Below are 23,989 nucleotides of genomic sequence, written 5' to 3' on the forward strand. Positions count from 1 at the left end.
GGATTCAACTCTAATAACCAAGTAGCGTTATTACATATAAACTACTTTATAGGGTTACCAAACTGTTACTGCATGTAGGAAAGATTGTCTGAGGCAATAGCTGGGACAAACATACTCTGCCAGTGTGTGTGTCTTAGTAACATTTTGAATTATCCTGGTACAATGGTAGCTTTTTAGACCAACAATAAGTGGGGCGCAGGTTCGATCCCACATTATTCTTACCTATGCATATTTATCGGTTTTAGATCCTTATTAAAATTTCTAACTGGAAGGTTATGGGAAATTTCAAATATCTGATTATAAGTGAAACAGGAAGAATGAGGAAGATGTGAAAGTGAGAGAGGAACAATGAGACAGATGTAAGTAGTTGGATATTTAAAGAGTTTAAGAACCTGTCCACTACACGAGGGTCATTAAGGTTGCCTGTCACCTCTTCATTACTAATCAAGAATATTGTAACATAAGCAAACTTTCAGCATATATACACAGGTGTATATATACACCTCACGGTGTATATATCTTCTTGATACTAGTGTGAGAGGAAGAGGAACAAGGCGACAGACTCGATTGTGAGAGAAAAATGAACACTGAGACACAAACATGGGTAGTGATAGACATAAATATGGAGAGAAGATAGGCATGAATAGAAATAGACAAACAAGGAGCGGCGATAGATAGGAACCTTGATTAAAGTCTTGGATGCGTTGAGTCTCGAATTCATAGCGATAGACCTCGCCAAAGATGTACCAAGGAACATACTCTGTCATGACGATCTTGGCGTTCCAGTCGTAGAACTCCTGCAAGTGCGAAGGATCTTAGTATCCTCGGGTCTTTGAATATTACTGATCCTATTACCTACTGATGACACTCTCAGTGCCACTGCACTTCTCTCACTTTTACAGTGCCACTGCACTTCTCTCACTCGCTTGCTACATTGTTATTGTTTAGTTGCGTGCCTGCCGACTGTAACAAACCATACATCGTGCAGTAACATACACCTCCACAGGACTTAATCACTGACAGACGAGAGGAGAGACATGTCTGGTGCTGTCTACTTACCGACTGACTGAAGGCTACTGTAAACTCAATTTTTTCAGTCTCGTTGTCACCAATGGCGATGGTGACGTCGAAGCCAGCGACGGCCTCAGAGTCGTAGGAGAAGTAGTAGGGAACTACGGGAGGGTCGTACTGTGACTTACGGGATTTGCAGTACACGTCGCCTGGTGGCTGAAGTAGAGGGAGAGAGAAAGTGCTCAAGCAAGTGCTCACATTATTTTTTTCGGTAATCAAGGTGTAGCTCCTGGCCTAGTCTTTTAGCTCTTATCGACTGGTTTCACTGGCTTTTTGACCTTTATTGCCCGGTCATACCTTCATTTGAAACTGAGTAGCTTGCATAAGTGCAAGTGTGCATCACTAAATGCCATTGTGATTGAGCCTTACAAGTGTCGGGGGAACTATTGAACCTTGCAAGTGTCAGGGGAACTATTGAACCTTGCAAGTGTCGGGGGAACTATTGAACCTTGCGAGTGTCGGGGGAACTATTGAACCTTGCAAGTGTCGGGGGAACTATTGAACCTTGCAAGTGTCAGGGGAACTATTGAACCTTGCAAGTGTCGGGGGAACTATTGAACCTTGCGAGTGTCGGGGGAACTATTGAACCTTGCAAGTGTCGGGGGAACTATTGAACCTTGCAAGTGTCGGGGGAACTATTGAACCTTGCAAGTGTCGGGGGAACTATTGAACCTTGCAAGTGTCAGGGGAACTATTGAACCTTGCAAGTGTCGGGGGAACTATTGAACCTTGCAAGTGTCGGGGTAACTATTGAACCTTGCAAGTGTCGGGGGAACTATTGAACCTTGCAAGTGTCGGGGGAACTATTGAACCTTGCAAGTGTCGGGGGAACTATTGAACCTTGCAAGTGTCGGGGGAACTATTGAACCTTGCAAGTGTCGGGGGAACTATTGAACCTTGCAAGTGTCGGGGGAACTATTGAACCTTGCAAGTGTCGGGGGAACTATTGAACCTTGCAAGTGTCAGGGGAACTATTGAACCTTGCAAGTGTCGGGGGAACTATTGAACCTTGCAAGTGTCGGGGGAACTATTGAACCTTGCAAGTGTCAGGGGAACTATTGAACCTTGCAAGTGTCGGGGGAACTATTGAACCTTGCAAGTGTCGGGGGAACTATTGAACCTTGCAAGTGTCGGGGGAACTATTGAACCTTGCAAGTGTCGGGGGAACTATTGAACCTTGCAAGTGTCGGGGGAACTATTGAACCTTGCAAGTGTCGGGGGAACTATTGAACCTTGCAAGTGTCGGGGGAACTATTGAACCTTGCAAGTGTCGGGGGAACTATTGAACCTTGCAAGTGTCAGGGGAACTATTGAACCTTGCAAGTGTCAGGGGAACTATTGAACCTTGCAAGTGTCGGGGGAACTATTGAACCTTGCAAGTGTCGGGGGAACTATTGAACCTTGCAAGTGTCGGGGGAACTATTGAACCTTGCAAGTGTCAGGGGAACTATTGAACCTTGCAAGTGTCGGGGGAACTATTGAACCTTGCAAGTGTCGGGGTAACTATTGAACCTTGCAAGTGTCGGGGGAACTATTGAACCTATTCTCACATATTCCTTTAAATAGATTGTCTTTTAATTTGTATCAATCTATCAGCAAAATGTCGGTGGATTATTTTTAGGGAGAACTGAGTCTCTTGTGACCTGAGGGTCACTGCGGTGTGTTGTGTGAAGTGTGACGCGTGACACATGAGAGGGTATATTGGTGGGGGATAAGTGGATGCAAGAATTTACAATACGTGGGAAGTGTCTTACAATACATTGGCAGTATCTCACTATACATGTCCAGTACCTGACCAGTCACTGACTGACCAGTCATTGACTGACCAGTTACTCACCATCAGTTCCTCCAGGCTTGGCCGGAAGTCTCTTAGGACCTCGTAAAAATCGAAGCGCTGCATAACCTCGCGAGTGACGAGAGTGCCGTACTTGCCTGTTGACTGAATCTCCACTGCCACGGGCACGGACGGTCCGTTGCTTGCTACGTGCCAGCTACTTGCTGTGGAAATATGTACGTGAATATATGTGCCTTGATATGTGTAAGCGAATAGGTGGAAACGCACGCACGTGAGGGCGAACAATAGGTAAGTAGGATAGGTGAAGATAATGTGAATATAAAATCTTTTAAACATGTGGAATACAAGCTTAAAAAAATCCCAAGGAAGGATTTGGGATTTAGGAGTCAGGAGAAATCCATGGAAATAATTCACAACCAATTCACAAAATGGAAATGGAAAATAGACGATCTGAAAGTGGATCCAGAGGTCATTGTTAAACCCTGAAGGAACTCAACCATAGTTGGAATCTCTGTTTACTAAATTGACAGTTAGTTGTGAGTTGCTCAATTAAAGTTACTGTGACTTTTTGTTGATAAATGAGCCACAGACAGGACCATACAAAGAAGGTGCTGACCAGACCATACAAATAAGGCACTGGCAGCACCATACAAAGGAGCTACTTACCAGACCAGAAGTACACAAGCTTAACCACGGGCACCCCCTCCTTGTCCGTGATGCAAGCTTGGTATCTGTCGCATTGCATACCTCTGCAGTTTTCTTTTCCCATATACACGTAGTTGTTCTGTGGGCCCCACTCCAGGACACCCATCGTGCCGAAGATGCCGTTGGCACCGATGGCACTCCCGAAGCCGAAGACACTGGACATTTCGTTGACCAGTTCCTTGGTGGTTTTTGCATGGCAAGTCTTCTCTGTGACGGACAGAACGAGAAATGCTTACACTGGTGGGAATATGTAGTTGCTTCTGTAAGTAAAAGGAGCAGCATAAATGATAGGGAGTAGTGGGGCAGTGACTGGACGAATAGAAGAACGTTCCACTAACAGTGACTGCAGGAGGAGGAGAATGGTTGCTGCAGCAGTGACTGGACAAGAAGAATAGTTTCTCAAGCAGTGACTGGACAAGGAGAATGATTGTTGCGGCAGTGACCGAACAAAGAAAATGATTCCTCAGGCAGTGATTGGATAAGGAGAATCAGCTGACACCAATGGGGGTACTAAAAGATTGCTTAACACGAGGAACACTGCGGCATGCCTACTGGCCCATACTAGGCACGTCCTTCTCAAACCCAAACCCACTAACAAAATTATTTGCCCGACCCATTTTCAATGGTACCCAAGGAAGATGAATTAGATCTGGGTGTATACACAACAGACTGACTGACTTGGGTCGCAGTTTTCTTCGCCTGTGTCCTCGCAAGAGGTATCGGTGATGATAATGAGGGATTCGTTCTTGGTCATGTCGTAGTGGACGATCTCCTCCTGCATGTGTGGACGATCATTGACCAAACCCTCTCCTGCAGGAGGAAAGGAGGGAGAGAGTCACATCAGATGATGACGACTGGGAGATGGATTGACAGGATGGAGAGACAGAGAGATGGAAAGGACAGGATGGAGAGACAGATGGAAAGGACAGGATGGAGAGACAGATGGAAAGGACAGGATGGAGAGACAGATGGAAAGGACAGGATGGAGAGACAGAGAGATGGAAAGGACAGGATGGAGAGACAGAGAGATGGAAAGGACAGGATGGAGAGACAGAGATATGGAAAGGACAGGATGGAGAGACAGATGGAAAGGACAGGATGGAGAGACAGAGAGATGGAAAGGACAGGATGGAGAGACAGATGGAAAGGACAGGATGGAGAGACAGATGGAAAGGACAGGATGGAGAGACAGATGAAAAGGACAGGATGGAGAGACAGAGAGATGGAAAGGACAGGATGGAGAGACAGATGGAAAGGACAGGATGGAGAGACAGATGGAAAGGACAGGATGGAGAGACAGATGGAAAGGACAGAATGGAGAGACAGAGAGATGGAAAGGACAGGATGGAGAGACAGAGAGATGGAAAGGACAGGATGGAGAGACAGAGATATGGACAGGACAGGATGGAGAGACAGAGAGATGGGCTGAAAAAGTGACTGAGAGTGAGAGAATGAAGACTGGACTGCGGGTGACAGAGTGAAGTAAGGAGTGTGAAAGAGTGAGAAGGACTGTGAGAGACAGAGAAGGGTGAGAGATGCATGTAGACACACTTGTATAATGGGGGAACTACAACACCTACATCATAATGTATAGAATTAAAAGGATGTATTATAATATCAATAACATCAGATGAGAGCTCCATGTTGCTACAAGATGATCCCAGATTATTGCAGTCACTTGCACCTTTGCAACATGACCCAGGTTTTTATTTTTTGTAAAACTGTAAGGTTCAGAGTCATTAATGGGAGTTCCCTTTACACTGGATCAGAGTCATTAATGGGAGTTCCCTTAACACAGGATCAAAGTCATTAATAGGAGTTCCCTCAACACTGGATCAGAGTCATTAATGGGAGTTCCCTTAACACTTATTCAGAGTCATTAATGGGAGTTCCTTTAACGCTGGTTCAGTCATTAATGGGAGTTCCCTTAACAGTGGATCAGAGTCATTAATGGCAGTTCCCTTAACACTTATTCAGAGTCATTAATGGGAGTTCCTTTAACGCTGGTTCAGTCATTAATGGGAGTTCCCTTAACACTGGATTAGAATCATTAATGGTAGCTCCCTTAACACTGGATCAGAATCATTAATAGTAGCTTCCTTAACACTGGATCAGAATCATTAATGGTAGCTCCCTTAACACTGGATCAGAATCATTAATGGTAGCTCCCTTAACACTGGATCAGAATCATTAATGGTAGCTCCCTTAACACTGGATCAGAATCATTAATGGTAGCTCCCTTAACACTGGATCAGAATCATTAATGGTAGCTCCCTTAACACTGGATCAGAATCATTAATGGTAGCTCCCTTAACACTGGATCAGAATCATTAATGGTAGCTCCCTTAACACTGGATCAGAATCATTAATGGTAGCTCCCTTAACACTGGATCAGAATCATTAATGGTAGCTCCCTTAACACTGGATCAGAATCATTAATGGTAGCTCCCTTAACACTGGATCAGAATCATTAATGGTAGCTCCCTTAACACTGGATCAGAATCATTAATGGTAGCTCCCTTAACACTGGATCAGAATCATTAATGGTAGCTCCCTTAACACTGGATCAGAATCATTAATGGTAGCTCCCTTAACACTGGATCAGAATCATTAATGGTAGCTCCCTTAACACTGGATCAGAATCATTAATGGTAGCTCCCTTAACACTGGATCAGAATCATTAATGGTAGCTCCCTTAACACTGGATCAGAATCATTAATGGTAGCTCCCTTAACACTGGATCAGAATCATTAATGGGAGCTCCCTTAACACTGGATCAGAATCATTAATGGTAGCTCCCTTAACACTGGATCAGAATCATTAATGGTAGCTCCCTTAACACTGGATCAGAATCATTAATGGTAGCTCCCTTAACACTGGATCAGAATCATTAATGGTAGCTCCCTTAACACTGGATCAGAATCATTAATGGTAGCTCCCTTAACACTGGATCAGAATCATTAATGATAGCTCCCTTAACACTGGATCAGAATCATTAATGGTAGCTCCCTTAACACTGGATCAGAATCATTAATGGTAGCTCCCTTAACACTGGATCAGAATCATTAATGGTAGCTCCCTTAACACTGGATCAGAATCATTAATGGTAGCTCCCTTAACACTGGATCAGAATCATTAATGGTAGCTCCCTTAACACTGGATCAGAATCATTAATGGTAGCTCCCTTAACACTGGATCAGAATCATTAATGGTAGCTCCCTTAACACTGGATCAGAATCATTAATGGTAGCTCCCTTAATACTGGATCAGAATCATTAATGGTAGCTCCCTTAACACTGGATCAGAATCATTAATGGTAGCTCCCTTAACACTGGATCAGAATCATTAATGGTAGCTCCCTTAACACTGGATCAGAATCATTAATAGTAGCTTCCTTAACACTGGATCAGAATCATTAATGGTAGCTCCCTTAACACTGGATCAGAATCATTAATGGTAGCTCCCTTAACACTGGATCAGAATCATTAATGGTAGCTCCCTTAACACTGGATCAGAATCATTAGTCAACGGACACCACATCTACATTATTGATAAATTACAATGGCCCAAACAAGTTGGTTCTCTTAAATTTGTGAAACATTTATAAGTACAGTTAAGAGGTTTGTTTATATATTAAAGTGTACTAAGCTAAGAGGACGGTGCCATACACCACTGGGTGCCATACACCACTGGGTGCCATACACCACTGAATCAAAATGTGATTAATTTCTCGTAACAGATAAACTGGGATGGTAAAATAGGCAGTATGAACTTCATCAGTCGATATAAAACTTGATAAATTCCCATTAGGGCGAAACATCGCCTATGTAATGATGGACCTGCTTTACGTGGTTTGTATTCCTTGAAGTGAAACAGTCATTTGATAGATGTGAGGTAGACATATAAACTAGATAACAGAGATTGTTTCAAGCAAGAATGTCAATCGATATCAGTGATAATAAACAATAAAATTAAATTAATAATAATGACGATGATAATTGTAATCCATTTCTATGTTAAATAGTCATTTTCTGTTTTATTTACATATAAAAAGAGCTGTGAACACTTAATGTATCCTGAGATAGTCACGGTATACACACAGAGATGTGTATTTCTCTCAGTGTACACACACTGACAGATTATTTAATAATTCTTTTAGGAGATTAGAGTATTCTTGACTATTGCCTTACCTATATAGGGGTGGAGAAACTTACCTAACTCATAGGCAAGGACGCCTCTGTTGAAGACGCCGTCGAAGGATTCTGTTCCGTAGGCCAGGAACAACTGGTCAGTCATCTGGAGAGCGATCTCCACCTTGGTGGTGAAGGAACGTGGGATGGTAGGCAGGGGATCTGTACGAGAGATGGCCAAGTGAGACGATATTTATACCATGTGATCCTTTCTTCAGGGATATTTGAATAGGCATTGTATTATAATCATAATAATGATAATTATTATTATGTCAATAAGGAAATTGGATCCGTAAGGGATATATCGTAAATGGATGATAGAGGACTTTCGGTTCCTGAATGAAATCTTCATCAGAAGGTAAAAGGTGAATTAAATGGGTTGGAATGAGAGACATAGATATTCATTCTCTCTCTCTCTCTCTCTCTCTCTCTCTCTCTCTCTCTCTCTCTCTCTCTCTCTCTCTCTCTCTGTCTCTATCTATCTATCTCTCTTGTTCCATACACCATACCAGTGTTTGCTGGAGGGTCGTCAGGAGGTAGACAGATCAGATCATCGTTCACAATAGTTCTTCTCATCCTCTGGAACACCTCCTCCCTCTCCTCCTTCGTCATCCTACGGTCGTATCCTGATCTGCCTTCCCCCACGCCCTCCACCACGCCCTCCACCACGCCCTCCAACATCACCAACAGCAACAACGCTGCTAGGGTGTGCCACTGTAGAAGAGAAAGCACAGGTGTGGGAGGGAAGGTGATTTGTCTGAGGTGACACAGTACACTAATTTGCATACATGTCAGGAACATAGTAGTGTGAAGGTACTTAAGTAACAGTGTTAACACAGTCCTGCGAGTTAACATTTACACGCGATGTTAACATTCAATATGCGATGTTAACATTCAACATGCGATGTTAACACTCAACACACGGTGTTAACATTCAACACACGATATTAACATTGAACACACGGTGTTAACATTGAACACACGATGTTAACACTCAACACACGGTGTTAACATTCAACACACGATATTAACATTGAACACACGGTGTTAACATTGAACACACGATGTTAACACTCAACACACGGTGTTAACATTCAACACACGATATTAACATTGAACACACGATGTTAACATTGAACACACGATGTTAACATTCAACACACGATATTAACATTGAACACACGATGTTAACATTGAACACACGATGTTAACATTGAACACACGGTGTTAACATTGAACACACGATGTTAACATTGAACACACGGTGTTAACATTGAACACACGGTGTTAACATTGAACACACGATGTTAACATTGAACACACGGTGTTAACATTCAACACACGATCTTAACATTCAGCACACGATGTTAAAACTGTTGAGCAGTCAGTTTTAACATCAGATTTCCGCAACATTGACAAGAATTTGCGAGAATTTGTTAACAGACATTTAATTTTCCTGTCATCATGTCGTTCAGTGCGCTAAGAGTCGTTCCTTTAACATCATTCTGCTGGACGTTCCACGCATCTAACTTATCATTCACCTGCCGTAACCACACGCGAAACATCGTATCAATCATTTCACCCTGAGCGAAAAGTCAACTAAATGGTAGGATTGTAATAAAGTTGGTAGAATTACCGACAATATGTAAAGTAAAAAGGACACAAGTGCAACTAATGTGACATTTTATTGTGGCAACGTTTCGCTCTCCAGGAGCTTTATCAAGGAGCTTGATAAAGCTCCTGGAGAGCGAAACGTTGCCACAGTAAATGTCACATTAGTTGCACTTGTGTCCTTTTACTTTACATAAATGGTAGGATGTATACACAGTTTTCAGAACAGATATGGTAGGGCTTACGACACCAGGAGATGGTGAATCCTGTAGATGTTACTTTGAGAGGCAGGGCCAGGAGCTGAGGCTCGACCTCTGCTACCTATAATAGGTGAACACATGTGTTCAAACACACACATGACATTATTTATATATATATATATATATATATATATATATTATATATATATATATATATATATATATATATATATATATATATATATATATATATATATATATATATATATATATATATATACATAGCCATGAATACACAAACATGCACACACACGCATACACAGAAAGATCTTGGGGTGAATATAACACCGAACACTTCACCGGAAGCACACATCAACCAAATAACTGCTGCAGCATATGGGCGCCTGGCAAACCTGAGAATAGCGTTCCGATACCTTAGTAAGGAATCATTCAAGACACTGTACACTGTGTACGTCAGGCCCATACTGGTATATGCAGCACCAGACTGAAACTCACACCGGGTCAAGCACGCTAAAAACTTAGAGAAAGTGCAAAGGTTTGCAACAAGGTTAGTTCCAGAGCTAAGAGGTATGTCCTACGAAGAAAGGTTAAGGGAAATCGGCCTGACGACACTAGAGGACAGGAGGGTTAAGGGAGACATGATAACGACATACAAAATACTGCGTGGAATAGATAAGGTGGACAGAGACAGGATGTTCCAGAGAGGGGACACAGAAACAAGGGGTCACAATTGGAAGTTGAAGACTCAGATGAGTCAAAGGGATGTTAGGAAGTATTTGTTCAGTCATAGAGTTGTCAGGAAGTGGAATAGCCTAGCAAGTGAAGTAGTGGAGGCAGGAACCATACATAGTTTTAAGGCGAGGTATGATGAAGCTCATTGATCAGGGAGAGAGAGGATCTATTATTCTTGTGACATGAATAATAGTAGCGTGGCCGTGACGAACTCTAGCTTAAGTCCCTTCACTGCGACGGGCTGAAGTTTTGAGACTCTATGACCGCGGGTTCAACCCGGCCGGGGTATGGTTTGGTTGCAATCGTTTCATTACGATTTCTTGAGTCATGTAAATCCATGTACATATATAAAATAATTTGTATATATAAATCCATGGACACATTAAAAAAATTCACACAAGTAAAACCACAAACACATATGGTAATTTACACACACACACACACACACACACACACACACACACACACACACACACACACACACACACACACACGAACGTACCTTCATCTTAAAGTCTAAAACAGTTTTGTGACCACCAGTGTCAACCCAACTTCAAGAGACTGGGTCAGTTACTCCAGCACGTGTGGTATCCCAGTCAGGTACTAACTGCAACCTCTGTATCTCTCTCTCTCTCTCTCTCTCTCTCTCTCTCTCTCTCTCTCTCTCTCTCTCTCTCTCCTTGGCTCCTCTCTCTCCTCTCTGCTGGTGTGTTATCAGGTGGTGATACAAGTGTGTATCGTCCGCCCCTTCACGCCCTCTGAGATACCCGTCATACAGGACGCCGACCATATCAGCCACAGAGAACGTGTTGATTACGGGTTTACCAACATCAAGGCACCGATATCAAGGTACCAACATCAAGGCACCGACATCAAGGCACCGACATCAAGGTAACAACATTAAGGCTCCGATATCAAGGCATCAACATCGAGGCACCTCTTATTAAAGGATCTAAAATTATAGTGAACCCGTTTCTTAACATATATATATATATATATATATATATATATATATATATATATATATATATATATATATATATATATATATATATATATATATATATATATATAATTAGCTTAGGCTAGGTAAGGTTCGTAATAAGCGGTAGCGAGAACAGAAAATAATAATATGGACGTGAGGGGCGTGTTTGTGTGGGAGTATAATGGTTCTGTGGTCGACTCTATGTTTCTCAACTTGTGACATGAATAAGGTGATCGGCAGATACCGCCAGATACGATCAGTGGAAGCCAGATAGAGCTAGGGGGGGATAGGGATATAGGGCCGAGGTAGGGGGGCGTCTCTCAGCCCTGGCCCTCGTGAACACCTCAGTTCCTCAGCAGTTTTGGTTAAGGCAACACTAACTGTGGCCGACTACATCGTGAACGGTAAAGTTGATGTGTGGAGGGTGGCGGTGCGGACACTTCTCCGTGTTATAGAACCATTCATGGGATAAAATGTCATTTAGAAAGAGTATAGGAAAGTTATTGTTGTCATGCAGAGTTATAGATGTGTGTGACAAACTACCGAATAGAATTTTGGAAAGTAATAATGTAGTCTGCTCTCTCATGCTCCTCTATATAATGCCTTTTCTCGTCAATATAATTCAAAAAGTGCATCCAAAAGTACTTTTTTAATCACTTTTACAAAAAAAAAAAAGAGATGAATTTTATAAGATACTTCACTATTTACAAAGAGAGAGAGACAGAGAGAGAGAGAGAGAGAGAGAGAGAGAGAGAGAGAGAGAGAGAGAGTAGGGAAAGCTAGCTTTTCATTAGCTACCGTAGTCTAGTGAATGTTTAGCCAGTTACCGGGTCATCAGATGATAAAGATACCATTAGAAGACTTCTGTTTCCTGACTAACATAACACCTACACCACCTCAGTCGAGATATTTTAAAGCATCGTCTCTCAACATCAACACTTCATCACTTATGGAATTACAAATATACAATGACAAACACAACCCAACACGCTTCTCAGCATCCATATTTCTCGTGTTTACAGCTGTTGTTTGACCTGAGATGAGGATGCTGTCTCACAGACTGAAGATAATACTGATACTTCTGCTGGTACAGGCGACAGTGTGGGTGCTCTCCTCCACTTCCCCTGGCAGCAGGGCCCATCACTTCACTCACCCTGGCACCAGGGGGCGTCATGTCGGTATGGGTGGCCCCAGTAGGGCCATGGACCCCCGTAAGAGCCGAAACACCAGGCAGAGAGCGGATCTCAACGCTAAAATGGAACTCTACAGGCAGAGGTTCAAGGATGATGAAGGATGTGTCCAGCATCCGTCCCCACCAAACTCTCGTAGGTATAGACAGGGAAGGAGGGAGGGAGAGAGAGGGAGGGAAGGAAGGAGGGACAGAGAGGCAGGGAAGAAGGGCGGGAGAGAGAGGGAGGGAAGGAGGGAGCGATGCAGGAAAAACAAGCAGACAAGTAGTGAAAATGGGAAGGAGGGATTTATGAAATGAGGTAAGCAAAGAAGGAGAATGTGTCCATCACACGTCCCTACTTAAGTCAAGTACAGGAGAAACAGGAAAGCAGCGAAATACAAGTAGCAAAAGAGGGAGGGTAAAAAATAAAGGATGAAGGGAGAGAGGGTAAAAATATTTAGGGGGAGAAAATGGAAGAGATGGAAATAAAGGAAGATATGAGGATAAGAATGAGAAAAATAATGAATTGAAAACGGGTTGAAAGGCGTTGGTATCTGACGTTATTTCTTGTATGTATATAAGAGTAGCATCAATAATAACAAATAGAATTTTATTTATTATTAAATTCATGTGGAAGCGGTAAGACCGTAAGGGTCACATGCTAGCCAGGGTGTATGAGGCAGTCAGACCTGATCCAGGAAAGGGGATGTTAGCTTCAGTTTTATGGATCAAGATACCTTCACCAGCATCAAAGACTATTGATCAAGTAACTTGTTGGTGTTCCATCACAGCAACGCTGCCGACGGTGCCAGACTCGTTCATTACGGAGCTGGAGATCTCCTTCCTTAACACTGAGTTACAGTACGTTATGTATGGACAAGAAATGTACAATGGAATCGAGCAGCGTGGAGTACTTGATTACTATTTAGGTGAGTACATCAGTCTATTCACGTGAGTACTTTAGACTCCCTCTCGTTGTAACTTAACAAATCTCAATTGCTTCGCCTTGCCATCTCTTCCTGCTGCTGCTTCTCCTCCTCTTCTTCCTTCTCTTTCTTCCTGTCGTGCTAATTCGTTTTCTCCTATGAATAAATCACCATTACCTCCTATTACGTTACCAATCATCGTAAGTGTCTCTGCTGCCTGTCCCTCATACACCAGTGTCTCTGCTGCCTGTCCCTCATACACCAGTGTCTCTGCTGCCTGTCCCTCATACACCAGTGTCTCTGCTGCCTGTCCCTCATACACCAGTGTCTCTGCTGCCTGTCCCTCATACACCAGTGTCTCTGCTGCCTGTCCCTCATACACCAGTGTCTCTGCTGCCTGTCCCTCATACACCAGTGTCTCTGCTGCCTGTCCCTCATACACCAGTGTCTCTGCTGCCTGTCCCTCATACACCAGTGTCTCTGCTGCCTGTCCCTCATACACCAGTGTCTCTGCTGCCTGTCCCTCATATACCATCGTCTCTGCTACCTGTCCCTCATACACCAGTGTCTCTGCTGCCTGTCCCTCATACACCAGTGTCTCTGCTGCCTGTCCCTCATACACCAGTGTCTCTGCTGCCTGTCCCTCATACACCAGTGTCTCTGCTGCCTGTCCCTCATATACCATCGTCTCTGCTACCTGTCCCTCATACACCAGTGTCTCTGCTGCCTGTCCCTCATACACCAGTGTCTCTGCTACCTGTCCCTCATACACCAGTGTCTCTGCTGCCTGTCCCTCATACACCAGTGTCTCTGCTGCCTGTCCCTCATACACCAGTGTCTCTGCTGCCTGTCCCTCATACACCAGTGTCTCTGCTGCCTGTCCCTCATACACCAGTGTCTCTGCTGCCTGTCCCTCATACACCAGTGTCTCTGCTGCCTGTCCCTCATACACCAGTGTCTTTGCTGCCTGTCCCTCATACACCAGTGCCTCTGCTGCCTGTCCCTCATACACCAGTGTCTCTGCTGCCTGTCCCTCATACACCAGTGTCTCTGCTGCCTGTCCCTCATACACCAGTGTCTCTGCTGCCTGTCCCTCATACACCAGTGTCTCTGCTGCCTGTCCCTCATACACCAGTGTCTCTGCTGCCTGTCCCTCATACACCAGTGTCTCTGCTGCCTGTCCCTCATACACCAGTGTCTCTGCTGCCTGTCCCTCATACACCAGTGTCTCTGTTGCCTGTCCCTCATACACCAGTGTCTCTGCTGCCTGTCCCTCATACACCAGTGTCTCTGCTGCCTGTCCCTCATACACCAGTGTCTCTGCTGCCTGTCCCTCATACACCAGTGTCTCTGCTGCCTGTCCCTCATACACCAGTGTCTCTGCTGTCTGTCCCTCATACACCAGTGTCTCTGCTGCCTGTCCCTCATACACCAGTGTCTCTGCTGCCTGTCCCTCATACACCAGTGTCTCTGCTGCCTGTCCCTCATACACCAGTGTCTCTGCTGCCTGTCCCTCATACACCAGTGTCTCTGCTGCCTGTCCCTCATACACCAGTGTCTCTGCTGTCTGTCCCTCATACACCAGTGTCTCTGCTGCCTGTCCCTCATACACCAGTGTCTCTGCTGCCTGTCCCTCATACACCAGTGTCTCTGTGTCATCAGTGTCTCTGCTGCCTGTCCCTCATACACCAGTGTCTCTGCTGCCTGTCCCTCATACACCAGTGTCTCTGCTGCCTGTCCCTCATACACCAGTGTCTCTGCTGCCTGTCCCTCATACACCAGTGTCTCTGCTGCCTGTCCCTCATACACCAGTGTCTCTGCTACCTGTCCCTCATACACCAGTGTCTCTGCTGCCTGTCCCTCATACACCAGTGTCTCTGCTGTCCCTCATACACCTGTCCCTCATACACCAGTGACTCTGCTGCCTGTCCCTCATACACCAGTGTCTCTGCTGCCTGTCCCTCATACACCACACCAGTGTCTCTGCTACCTGTCCCTCATACACCAGTGTCTCTGCTGCCTGTCCCTCATACACCAGTGTCTCTGCTGCCTGTCCCTCATACACCAGTGTCTCTGCTGCCTGTCCCTCATACACCAGTGTCTCTGCTGCCTGTCCCTCTCATACACCAGTGTCTCTGCTGCCTGTCCCTCATACACCAGTGTCTGCTACCTGTCCCTCATACACCAGTGTCTCTGCTGCCTGTCCCTCATACACCAGTGTCTCTGCTGCCTGTCCCTCATACACCAGTGTCTCTGCTACCTGTCCCTCATACACCAGTGTCTCTGCTGCCTGTCCCTCATACACCAGTGTCTCTGCTGCCTGTCCCTCATACACCAGTGTCTCTGCTGCCTGTCCCTCATACACCAGTGTCTCTGCTGCCTGTCCCTCATACACCAGTGTCTCTGCTGCCTGTCCCTCATACACCAGTGTCTCTGCTGCCTGTCCCTCATACACCAGTGTCTCTGCTACCTGTCCCTCATACACCAGTGTCTCTGCTGCCTGTCCCTTATACACCAGTGTCTCTGCTGCCTGTCCCTCATACACCAGTGTCTCTGCTGCCTGTCCCTCATACACCAGTGTCTCTGCTGCCTGTCCCTCATACACCAGTGTCTCTGCTGCCTGTCCCTCATACACCAGTGTCTCTGCTGCCTGTCCCTCATACACCAGTGTCTCTGCTGCCTGTCCCTCATACACCAGTGTCTCTGCTACCTGTCCCTCATACACCAGTGTCTCTGCTACTTGTCCCTCATACACCAGTGTCTCTGCTACCTGTCCCTCATACACCAGTGTCTATGCTGCCTGTCCCTCATACACCAGTGTCTCTGCTGCCTGTCCCTCACACACCAGTGTCTCTGCTACCTGTCCCTCATACACCAGTGTCTCTGCTGACTGACCCTCATACACCAGTGTCTCTGCTGCCTGTCCCTCATACACCAGTGTCTCTGCTACCTGTCCCTCATACACCAGTATCTCTGCTGCCTGTCCCTCATACACCAGTGTCTCTGCTGCCTGTCCCTCATACACCAGTGTCTCTGCTACCTGTCCTTCATACACCAGTGTCTCTGCTACCTGTCCCTCATACACCAGTGTCTCTGCTACCTGTCCCTCATACACCAGTGTCTCTGCTGCCTGTCCCTCATACACCAGTGTCTCTGCTGCCTGTCCCTCATACACCAGTGTCTCTGCTGCCTGTCCCTCATACACCAGTGTCTCTGCTGCCTGTCCCTCATACACCAGTGTCTCTGGTACCTGTCCCTCATACACCAGTGTCTCTGCTGCCTGTCCCTCATACACCAGTGTCTCTGCTGCCTGTCCCTCATACACCAGTGTCTCTGCTACCTGTCCCTCATACACCAGTGTCTCTGCTACCTGTCCCTCATACACCAGTGTCTCTGCTACCTGTCCCTCATACACCAGTGTCTCTGCTACCTGTCCCTCATACACCAGTGTCTCTGCTACCTGTCCCTCATACACCAGTGTCTCTGCTACCTGTCCCTCATACACCAGTGTCTCTGCTGCCTGTCCCTCATACACCAGTGTCTCTGCTGCCTGTCCCTCATACACCAGTGTCTCTGCTGCCTGTCCCTCATACACCAGTGTCTCTGCTGCCTGTCCCTCATACACCAGTGTCTCTGCTGCCTGTCCCTCATACACCAGTGTCTCTGCTGCCTGTCCCTCATACACCAGTGTCTCTGCTACCTGTCCCTCATACACCAGTGTCTCTGCTGCCTGTCCCTCATACACCAGTGTCTCTGCTGTCTGTCCCTCATACACCAGTGTCTCTGCTACCTGTCCCTCATACACCAGTGTCTCTGCTGCCTGTCCCTCATACACCAGTGTCTCTGCTGTCTGTCCCTCATACACCAGTGTCTCAACACAGCTTTCTCTTCCTCGCAATGGTATTTATTATAGCTGTCATGAGTGGTGGCTGTCATCACCACAGGCTGTCATTGTCATGAGTGGTGACTGTCATTACCACAGGCTGTCAGTGTCATGAGTGGTGACTGTCATTACCACAGGCTGTCAGTGTCAGGAGTGGTTGCTGTCATTACCACAAGCTGTCAGTGTCAGGAGTGGTGGCTGTCATTACAACAGGCTGTCAGTGTCAGGAGTTGTGGCTGTCATTACCACAGGCTGTCAGTGTCATGAGTGGTGGCTGTCATTACCACAGGCTGTCAGTGTCAGGAGTGGTGGCTGTCATTACCACAGGCTGTCAGTGTCAGGAGTGGTGGCTGTCATTACCACAGGCTGTCAGTGTCAGGAGTGATGACTGTCATCACCACAGGCTGTCAGTGTCATGAGTGGTGGCTGTCATTACCACAGGCTGTCAGTGTCAGGAGTGGTGGCTGTCATTACCACAGGCAGTCAGTGTCAGGAGTGGTGACTGTCATTACCACAGGCTGTCAGTGTCAGGAGTGGTGACTGTCATCACCACAGGCTGTCATTGTCATGAGTGGTGACTGTCATTACCACAGGCTGTCAGTGTCATGAGTGGTGACTGTCATTACCACAGGCTGTCAGTGTCAGGAGTGGTGGCTGTCATTACCACAGGCTGTCAGTGTCAGGAGTGGTGACTGTCATCCCCACAGGCTTTCGGAGTCATGAGTGGTGATTGTCATTACCACAGGCTGTCAGTGTCATGAGTGGTGACTGTCATTACCACAGGCTGTCAGTGTCATGAGTGGTGGCTGTCATTACCACAGGCTGTCAGTGTCATGAGTGGTGACTGTCATCACAACAGGCTGTCAGTGTCATGAGTGGTGACTGTCATTACCACAGGCTGTCAGTGTCAGGAGTGGTGACTGTCATCACCACAGGCTGTCATTGTCATGAGTGTTGACTGTCATTACCACAGGCTGTCAGTGTCATGAGTGGTGACTGTCATTACCACAGGCTGTCAGTGTCAGGAGTGGTGGCTGTCATTACCACAGGCTGTCAGTGTCAGGAGTGGTGGCTGTCATTACCACAGGCTGTCAGTGTCAGGAGTGGTGGCTGTCATTACCACAGGCTGTCGGTGTCATGAGTGATGACTGTCATTACCACAGGCTGTCAGTGTCATGAGTGGTGACTCTCATTACCATAGGCTGTCAGTGTCATGAGTGGTGACTGTCATCACCACAGGCTGTCAGTGTCATGAGTGGTGACTGTCATTACCACAGGCTGTCAGTGTCAGGAGTGGTGACTGTCATCACCACAGGCTGTCATTGTCATGAGTGGTGACTGTCATTACCACAGGCTGTCAGTGTCATGAGTGGTGACTGTCATTACCACAGGCTGTCAGTGTCATGAGTGGTGACTGTCATTACCACAGGCTGTCAGTGTCAGGAGTGGTGGCTGTCATTACCACAGGCTGTCAGTGTCATGAGTGGTGGCTGTCATTACCATAGGCTGTCAGTGTCATGAGTGGTGACTGTCATTACCACAAGCTGTCAGTGTCATGAGTGGTGACGTCATTACCACAGGCTGTCAGTGTCATGAGTGGTGACTATCATCACCACAGGCTGTCAGTGTCATGAGTGGTGACTGTCATTACCACAGGCTGTCAGTGTCATGAGTGGTGACTGTCATTACCACAGGCTGTCAGTGTCATGAGTGGTGGCTGTCATTACCACAGGCTGTCAGTGTCATGAGTGGTGACTGTCATCACAACAGGCTGTCAGTGTCATGAGTGGTGACTGTCATTACCACAGGCTGTCAGTGTCAGGAGTGGTGACTGTCATCACCACAGGCTGTCATTGTCATGAGTGTTGACTGTCATTACCACAGGCTGTCAGTGTCATGAGTGGTGACTGTCATTACCACAGGCTGTCAGTGTCAGGAGTGGTGGCTGTCATTACCACAGGCTGTCAGTGTCAGGAGTGGTGGCTGTCATTACCACAGGCTGTCAGTGTCAGGAGTGGTGGCTGTCATTACCACAGGCTGTCGGTGTCATGAGTGATGACTGTCATTACCACAGGCTGTCAGTGTCATGAGTGGTGACTCTCATTACCATAGGCTGTCAGTGTCGTGAGTGGTGACTGTCATCACCACAGGCTGTCAGTGTCATGAGTGGTGACTGTCATTACCACAGGCTGTCAGTGTCAGGAGTGGTGACTGTCATCACCACAGGCTGTCATTGTCATGAGTGGTGACTGTCATTACCACAGGCTGTCAGTGTCATGAGTGGTGACTGTCATTACCACAGGCTGTCAGTGTCATGAGTGGTGACTGTCATTACCACAGGCTGTCAGTGTCAGGAGTGGTGGCTGTCATTACCACAGGCTGTCAGTGTCATGAGTGGTGGCTGTCATTACCATAGGCTGTCAGTGTCATGAGTGGTGACTGTCATTACCACAAGCTGTCAGTGTCATGAGTGGTGACGTCATTACCACAGGCTGTCAGTGTCATGAGTGGTGACTATCATCACCACAGGCTGTCAGTGTCATGAGTGGTGACTGTCATTACCACAGGCTGTCAGTGTCATGAGTGGTGACTGTCATCACCACAGGCTGTCAGTGTCATGTGTGGTGACTATCATCACCACAGGCTGTCAGTGTCATGAATGGTGACTGTCATTACCACAGGCTGTCAGGGTCAGGAGTGGTGACTGTCATTACCACAGGCTGTCAGTGTCATGAATGGTGACTGTCATTACCACAGGCTGTCAGTGTCATGAGTGGTGACTATCATCACCACAGGCTGTCAGTGTCATGAGTGGCGGCTGCCATCACCACAGGCTGTCAGTGTCATGAGTGGTGACTATCATCACCACAGGCTGTCAGTGTCAGGAGTGGCGGCTGCCATCACCACAGGCTGCAGGTAAGCCTAGTTGTAAATGATACGTGGAAACGGATAAATTGTGGATAGTGGCACTTGTATTTTAAAAGGGTATCAGAAGGATGGTATCAGAAGGAGGGTATCAGAAGGATGGTATCAGAAGGAAGGTATCAGAAGGAGGGTATCAGAAGGATGGTATCAGAAGGATGGTATCAGAAGGATGGTATCAGAAGGAGGGTATCAGAAGGATGGTATCAGAAGGATGGTATCAGAAGGAAGGTATCAGAAGGAGGGTATCAGAAGGATGGTATCAGAAGGATGGTATCAGAAGGATGGTATCAGAAGGAGGGTATCAGAAGGATGGTATCAGAAGGATGGTATCAGAAGGATGGTATCAGAAGGAGGGTATCAGAAGGATGGTATCAGAAGGATGGTATCAGAAGGAAGGTATCAGAAGGAGGGTATCAGAAGGAGGGTATCAGAAGGATGGTATCAGAAGGATGGTATCAGAAGGAGGGTATCAGAAGGATGGTATCAGAAGGATGGTATCAGAAGGATGGTATCAGAAGGATGGTATCAGAAGGATGGTATCAGAAGGAGGGTATCAGAAGGATGGTATCAGAAGGATGGTATCAGAAGGATGGTATCAGAAGGATGGTATCAGAAGGATGGTATCAGAAGGATGGTATCAGAAGGAGGGTATCAGAAGGATGGTATCAGAAGGATGGTATCAGAAGGATGGTATCAGAAGGATGGTATCAGAAGGATGGTATCAGAAGGAGGGTATCAGAAGGAGGGTATCAGAAGGATGGTATCAGAAGGATGGTATCAGAAGGATGGTATCAGAAGGATGGTATCAGAAGGATGGTATCAGAAGGAAGGTATCAGAAGGATGGTATCAGAAGGATGGTATCAGAAGGATGGTATCAGAAGGATGGTATCAGAAGGAGGGTATCAGAAGGAGGGTATCAGAAGGATGGTATCAGAAGGATGGTATCAGAAGGAGGGTATCAGAAGGATGGTATCAGAAGGATGGTATCAGAAGGATGGTATCAGAAGGATGGTATCAGAAGGATGGTATCAGAAGGATGGTATCAGAAGAATGTTATCAGAAGGATGATATCAGAAGGAGGGTATCAGAAGGAGGGTATCAGAAGGATGGTATCAGAAGGATGATATCAGAAGGAGGGTATCAGAAGGAGGGTATCAGAAGGATGGTATCAGAAGGATGGTATCAGAAGGATGGTATCAGAAGAATGTTATCAGAAGGATGATATCAGAAGGAGGGTATCAGAAGGAGGGTATCAGAAGGATGGTATCAGAAGGATGGTATTAGAAGGATGGAATCAGATGGATGGTATCAGAAGGATGGTATCAGAAGGAGGGTATCAGAAGGAGGGTATCAGAAGGAGGGTATCAGAAGGAGGGTATCAGAAGGAGGGTATCAGAAGAAGGGTATCAGAAGGATGGTATCAGAAGGAGGGTATCAGAAGGAAGGTATCAGAAGGATGGTATCAGAAGGATGGTATCAGAAGGAGGGTATCAGAAGGAGGGTATCAGAAGGATGGTATCAGAAGGATGGTATCAGAAGAATGTTATCAGAAGGATGATATCAGAAGGAGGGTATCAGAAGGAGGGTATCAGAAGGATGGTATCAGAAGGATGGTATTAGAAGGATGGAATCAGATGGATGGTATCAGAAGGATGGTATCAGAAGGAGGGTATCAGAAGGAGGGTATCAGAAGTATGGTATCAGAAGGATGTTATCAGAAGGATGGTATCAGAAGGAGGGTATCAGAAGGAGGGTATCAGAAGGAAGGTATCAGAAGGACGGTATCGGAAGGGTGGTATCAGAAGGATGGTATCAGAAGGAGAGTATCAGAAGGAGGGTATCAGAAGGATGGTATCAGAAGGATGGTATCAGAAGGATGGTATCAGATGGATGGCATCAGAAGGATGGTATCAGAAAGATGGTATCAGGAGGGTATCAGAAGGATGGTATCAGAAGGAGGGTATCAGAAGGAAGGTATCAGAAGGAGGGCATCAGAAGGAGGGTATCAGAAGGAGGGTATCAGAAGGAAGGTATCAGAAGGATGGTATCAGAAGGAGGGTATCAGAAGGAAGGTATCAGAAGGAGGGTATCAGAAGGAGGGTATCAGAAGGAGGGTATCAGAAGGGTGGTATCAGAAGGATGGAATCAGATGGATGGTATCAGAAGGATGGTATCAGAAGGATGGTATCAGAAGGAGGGTATCAGAAGGAAGGTATCAGAAGGATGGTATCAGAAGGAGGGTATCAGAAGGAAGGTATCAGAAGGAGGGTATCAGAAGGAGGGTATCAGAAGGAGGGTATCAGAAGGAGGGTATCAGAAGGATGGTATCAGAAGGATAGTATCAGAAGGAGGGTATCAGAAGGATGGTATCAGAAGGAGGGTATCAGAAGGAGGGTATCAGAAGGAAGGTATCAGAAGGAGGGTATCAGAAGGAGGGTATCAGAAGGAGGGTATCAGAAGGAGGGTATCAGAAGGATGGTATCAGAAGGATAGTATCAGAAGGAGGGTATCAGAAGGATGGTATCAGAAGGAGGGTATCAGAAGGAGGGTATCAGCATGAAGGTATGAGAAGGAGGGTATCAGAAGGAGGGCATCAGAGGGATGGTATCAGGAGGGTATCAGAAAGGAGTATCGGACGAATAGTATCATAAGGAGAGTATCGGAAGGTGGGTATCAGAAAGACGATATAAAAAGGATGGGTATCAGAATAAGAGTAATAGAAGGATGTTATTAGAAAGAGGGAATCAGAGAGGGTATCAGTAGGAGGGGTATTAGTAGAAGGGGTATCAGTAGGAGGGGTATCAGGAGGGGTATCAGTAGGCGGGTATCAGTAGGAGTGCATCATAAGACGAGTATCAGTAGGATGGGTATTAGTAGGAAGGATATCAGTAGGAGGGGTATCAGAAGGAGGGGTATCGGAAGGAGGGGTAACAGGAGGAGTATCAGTAGGAGAGATATCACAAGGAGGGGTATCAGTAGGAGGGGTATCAGAAGGAAGGGTATCAGAAGGAGAGGTATTAGGAGGGGTATCAGGAGGAGTATCAGTAGGAGAGATATCACAAGGAGGGGTATCAGTAGGAGGGGTATCAGAATAAGGGGTATCAGGAGGAGAGGTATTAGGATGGGTATCAGTAGGAGGTTTATCAGAAGGAGGGGTATCAGAGGTACATAATGGGTGTAGGGACTGTACCTCAACATTACAGAGGTACATAATGGGTGTAGGGACTGTACCTCAACATTACAGAGGTACATAATGGGTGTAGGGACTGTACCTCAACATTACAGAGGTACATAATGGGTGTAGGGACTGTACCTCAACATTACAGAGGTACATAATGGGTGTAGGGACAGGGCAGCAAAGTTCTGATAGCTGAACAAGTTATAATTACAATAAACTCTTGGTTCACCTTTGTAACAGCGGAAGGAATGATTGAACATCGTCCATTTCTGCTGGCTGAGTTGATGCATTACAACATCCTCCTGGACGAAGCTCTCTTTATCATCACCAACGACGGATGTGAGGCTGTTGGTCTCCAGGACTGTGACACAAGTACGTACCTCACACACGTACACACACGTACACACACGTGCACACACGTGCACACACACACACACACACACACACACACACACACACACACACACACACACACACACACACACACACACACACACACACATACACACGTATACACACACACACACAACAAACAGGACAAGTATCTATCGACAAATGCCTTTGACAACTGATAACTAAGAAACTTGCTAATTAA

The 23,989-nt window shown here is 46.1% G+C and overlaps 2 protein-coding genes across 3 annotated transcripts in view; one reads left to right on the forward strand and one right to left on the reverse strand.

Moving 5' to 3' along the window:
* Positions 1-10,933, reverse strand: part of LOC128693513 (uncharacterized) — a 31,714-nt gene extending 20,781 nt beyond the window's left edge. For both annotated transcript variants that reach the window (XM_070080223.1, XM_053783226.2), the window contains exons 1-8: positions 10,828-10,933; positions 8,271-8,475; positions 7,786-7,923; positions 4,250-4,381; positions 3,533-3,778; positions 2,909-3,069; positions 1,060-1,227; positions 683-797 (exon numbers count right to left, since the gene is read on the reverse strand). In XM_070080223.1, the coding sequence (XP_069936324.1) occupies positions 683-797; positions 1,060-1,227; positions 2,909-3,069; positions 3,533-3,778; positions 4,250-4,381; positions 7,786-7,923; positions 8,271-8,475; positions 10,828-10,833 (1,171 nt within the window). In that variant the 5' untranslated portion in view covers positions 10,834-10,933. The remainder of the gene's footprint in view (positions 1-682; positions 798-1,059; positions 1,228-2,908; positions 3,070-3,532; positions 3,779-4,249; positions 4,382-7,785; positions 7,924-8,270; positions 8,476-10,827) is intronic.
* Positions 10,934-11,575: 642 nt separating this feature from the next.
* The window catches only part of LOC128693515 (uncharacterized), a 61,921-nt gene continuing 49,507 nt past the window's right edge, over positions 11,576-23,989 (forward strand). The window contains exons 1-4 of the mRNA XM_053783228.2: positions 11,576-11,714; positions 12,333-12,635; positions 13,273-13,410; positions 23,635-23,766. Of these exons, the coding sequence (XP_053639203.1) occupies positions 12,350-12,635; positions 13,273-13,410; positions 23,635-23,766 (556 nt within the window). The 5' untranslated portion in view covers positions 11,576-11,714; positions 12,333-12,349. The remainder of the gene's footprint in view (positions 11,715-12,332; positions 12,636-13,272; positions 13,411-23,634; positions 23,767-23,989) is intronic.

Source organism: Cherax quadricarinatus, unplaced genomic scaffold (assembly GCF_038502225.1).
Source record: "Cherax quadricarinatus isolate ZL_2023a unplaced genomic scaffold, ASM3850222v1 Contig237, whole genome shotgun sequence".
NCBI classification, from domain to species: Eukaryota; Metazoa; Arthropoda; class Malacostraca; order Decapoda; family Parastacidae; genus Cherax; species Cherax quadricarinatus.